General features: G+C 46.2%; 1 protein-coding gene across 1 annotated transcript; it reads left to right on the forward strand.

Annotated features, from left to right (window-relative positions):
• The first annotated feature begins 809 nt into the window (after positions 1-809).
• Positions 810-3023, forward strand: marcksa (myristoylated alanine-rich protein kinase C substrate a). Its single transcript, XM_080882023.1, has 2 exons — positions 810-1267; positions 2295-3023. Exons 1-2 carry the CDS (start codon positions 1172-1174, stop codon positions 3012-3014), a joined length of 816 nt encoding a protein of 271 aa, XP_080738149.1. The 5' UTR covers positions 810-1171; the 3' UTR covers positions 3015-3023.
• Positions 3024-4026: the final 1003 nt, after the last annotated feature.

Genomic DNA, 4026 nt, shown 5'->3' on the forward strand with positions numbered 1-4026 from the left:
GGTCGTCAACAAGACTGCAGCTGGTACTCTCCCAGCCCCCAACTTTCTATATACATGCACTTGTTACCACCCTCCCAACACACACACACACACAAACACACACGTACAGTAGGTGTTTGTTGTTTGTTGGGAAAGTTCCTGAATCCACCCAAACCTGATTGTCATCTTTGTCTCATGGTGTTGTTTTGGTAATATTCCACCTCTGACTTTCTATCAGACAGAAATGGTCTCTGCTCTGTGCAGTTCAACTACCATTAGTAGATTGTAGGTAGTAGGTGTTTACATCCATATATAATGTCAAGATGTGATTTAAATCCATTCAAAACTTCTGTTTGGTCAAAACCTAATAAATCAATGGTGGATACTGTTGTCCAATCAACAGATAAAAACAAAGAACAAGAAAAAAAAAACACATCCTTGGGTGGCTGCTAATATGCCTGGATGGTCAATCCAAGTAAAAGTTTTGGTTAGGTGATCTGACTTTTTGTGTCTCAAATGTAAAACAGCAACACTTGCTTCACCTGTTTGAGCTAAACTAAATTTTGGCACCTTCATGGCACAATATTCACATCTTAGTTGCCAAACGCACACTTTATATATTTATTTTAAAGACATTTTCCATTTAAATGCAAACAAGTGATGTCTTGGTTAAGTGAGACGTCACATAAATGTAGCTAACTCCAGTTACTCCTCTGTACCTTGAGTGCAGCGCTGCCGTCTATTGTTCCCTCCCTAAACCCCGCCCAAGCCCTGAGTGGAAGCTGTAATTGGCCGAACCGAAGAGCGGTGCCGTCATCGCTCGGAGCGCCCATTCATCCCTGCACTTGGGCGTTGGACCCCACGTCTTATTAGCAACAAGGGAAATTTCTCCATTTTGCAGCCTGTCTACAGCGACACGGCCACCAGCCTGGGATTTTATTACTTCATCTCACCTGCCAGCTTTCTCCTGCTCTGCTGAAGAATCCTCCACACTCTGACTGGAGTTTGCTTTACATTTTCCCTGTGAACTTTTTCTTTGTGCGCGCGCGCACACATACACACACACACGCACACACACAGTGGGAGAGCGAGAGGGGGCTACCAGTGAAGAGCTTTGCGTTTCAACAAAGAGGCTTGTGGGTCTTTGTTCGCTTTTTTGGATCGGTCGAGTTTCTTTGTTGGAGCGAAAAGCATGGGAGCGCAATTGTCCAAGACAGCTGGAAATGCTGAAACCGCGGCTGAAAAGCCAGGAGAGGCGGCAGCTTCACCCACCAAGACCAACGGACAGGTAAATGATATTTTAACATCCGTCAGGGGACAATTTGGTTGTTGTGGAAAGGGAGGGAGGGGGGAAGCTGAGCACTGGGGGCGCCATCCGCGCGTAATTGTGGATGAATTGAACGGGTATTAAATGTAGAAAGAAAAGATTTAACTCATTTAACGGATAATTTGATTCCTGCAGTTTATCAGGGGAAATGCGCGCGGATTTCTTCTTTTAAGGTCATCAATCAAAACAAAGCAGTTTAATAGATTGAGATTATTTGCTCGGGTTTTTGCCAATCAAAAGACAAGAATGGAGTCGTGTTCAATTTCTTCTCGCCGGTTTTGACTTTAATTCTTCATTTTAAGACGATGACGAGGTGCTGTAGCTTTGGATGAGGTTATTTGGGAAGTTGCTGAATAAGGCGAGATGCACGACGGCCAACAAAGGCTCCGTGCGCTCGGAGCACCACGCCTTTTGTTACAGATGCTCGGCTGGAAAGTGGAGATGGCAGCCTGCTATCACACAGGAGGGGGGGCAGAGGCTTGGGGAGGGGGCCAGCGGTGCGCCCCGGAGAGGAAGCAGCCTACGTTTTCTTTTTTCTTTTTAGATGGATTTCACAGGTTAGGTGAGACCTTAATTCAGAAATTCGTTTAGATTTGCTAAATATAAAAAGAAATTGTGTCTGAACTCTGCTCGCGGTCATGTGGGAGACTAAGAGCAGCTGCTGTTTTAATGAGCAGCTGGCTTGCTGTGGAACGGCCACGTAGCGACCCCTTGCGGTCCTTGCTCTCTCGTGTTCAGGATGTGAATGAAATTCTGGGTGAAAAAAAATACAGGAAGCTGCTACCTCATAACATATTTATGTGTGGTGTATCCACATAGCTCGATGGCCGTTATTAGACGTGTTCCACTGTTTTTGCTGTGAAAATGAGAAACCGAGCCTGGGCTGAAGTTGGATGGTGTCTGCTGCCCCTGCTGCTCACCACTGGCACTGTACTTACAGCGGACCAGCTCTGTGCATGACATTAACAGCTTCTGTCTCTCCTTTTAGGAAAACGGACATGTTAAAGCCAATGGAGATGCCTCTCCTGCTGCAGCCGAAAACGAGAACGGCAAAGAGGAGGTGCAAGCCAATGGTAGCGCAACAGCCGAGGACACCCCCAAGGAGGAGACAGAGAAAGCCGAGGCCGCCCCCACTGAGAAGGAGGCTGTAGATGCAGAGAAGGTAGAGGCAGCGTCTCCTGCTGAAGGAGAGGCAGCTGCCAAGGCTGAGGATGGTGCCGCAGCTTCTACCAGCACCGAGACCCCGAAGAAGAAGAAGAAGAAATTCTCCTTCAAAAAATCCTTCAAGCTAAGTGGCTTTTCCTTCAAGAAGTCCAAAAAGGAGACGGGCGATGGGGCCGAGAACGAGGAAGCAGCTGCAGCGGCGGCACCTGCAGAGGAGCCCAAAGCCGAGGCCGCAGAGGCAACAGCGGCCGCTGCTGACGAGGAGACCAAGCCTGCTGAAGGCGAGGCTGCACCTGCCACTGAGCAACCCAAGGAGGAAGTAGTGGCCAAGCCAGAGGAGGAGGCAGCGGCGGTGGCTGCACCAGCAGCAGAAAAGCCTGCAGAGGAGGCCAAGGAGGCCCCCGCCACAGAAGAGCCAAAGGCAGAGGAGAAGTCGGCTGAACCTGTGGCCGAGGAGGCGCCCAAAACAGAGGAGGCTCCTTCAGCTTCACAAGAAGCAGAATCAGCAGAAGCTCCAGCTGCTCCCACTGAGGCTGCTGAATAAAAGCTGAAAGTGGAAGAAAGTTTCTTTTCTTTTCTTTTTCTTTTTTTTTAAGGAGGAAAAAAAAGATAATCAAAGAACATTTCCCTGCTTGGAGAGATGCCACATCATGGCTTTGAAGAACTTTTCTTTAACCAGGGATATTTTAAAGCTTTTTCTTTATTTTTAGTTTCCATTCTCCCCTTACGCAAAACCCATCTCGGCCCTTTGTTACTAGCATTCCAGCAGGCTGTGGAGATGGGTTGGCCTCAATATGTACAACTGATTAAATACATCCACACTCTGCCATATATTTTTACATCAGTATTACGTTTTTTATACAAAATATAAACAAAAAGTATGGACATGCCCATGGTATGAAGGGGACCAGGGTACAGTTGTAAATGAAGAGGTGGGGGGAGGGTTCAGGAAGGACATCTGGGTGGGTGGGGCTGTCCTGGGAAATGTGCTACAGGCAATAATCAAGAGCAGTCAAGACCGAAATCTATATCCACCATACGGTTTACAACACTAAAATCGTTTTTACAAGACAACAAGTCCCAGAGTTAGGTTTTTAGGAAGTCATATAAAACCATAGGAGCGTTTCGCTTCTCATTAGCTGTCAGTGATTCCGTAGAAATACAAGTTGTATAGGCTTTATTGTTTATTGCTGGTTTTATGACCTTAATAAAAATGTAAGTATGTATAGGCGGGGGTCTTTTTAACTGTGATTATTGTACAAAATGAAATTTTGATCTCAAGAAGCACATAATGTTTGCTCTTTTTTCCACCCGCTCGTTTTTGTATGATACCAACACAAACACACACATACAGACATGCAAACACACAAAAGGTCCTTAAGGAATTTTGAACTAAAAAACCAAGCTGTGATAAGTGGAATGGTAAACTGTTTATATACTGTATGGGTTTTTTTTTTTTTTTTTTTGGGGGGGGGGGGGGGGGGGGGTTTCAATTCCAGCTGGCAGTTTTTTTTCCAGTGGTCTTTGACTCGAGTTAAGGAATCTATCAGATGCAA

The sequence above is a fragment of the Rhamphochromis sp. 'chilingali' genome (genome assembly GCF_963969265.1).
Source record: "Rhamphochromis sp. 'chilingali' genome assembly, chromosome: 5".
NCBI classification, from domain to species: domain Eukaryota; kingdom Metazoa; phylum Chordata; class Actinopteri; order Cichliformes; family Cichlidae; genus Rhamphochromis; species Rhamphochromis sp. 'chilingali'.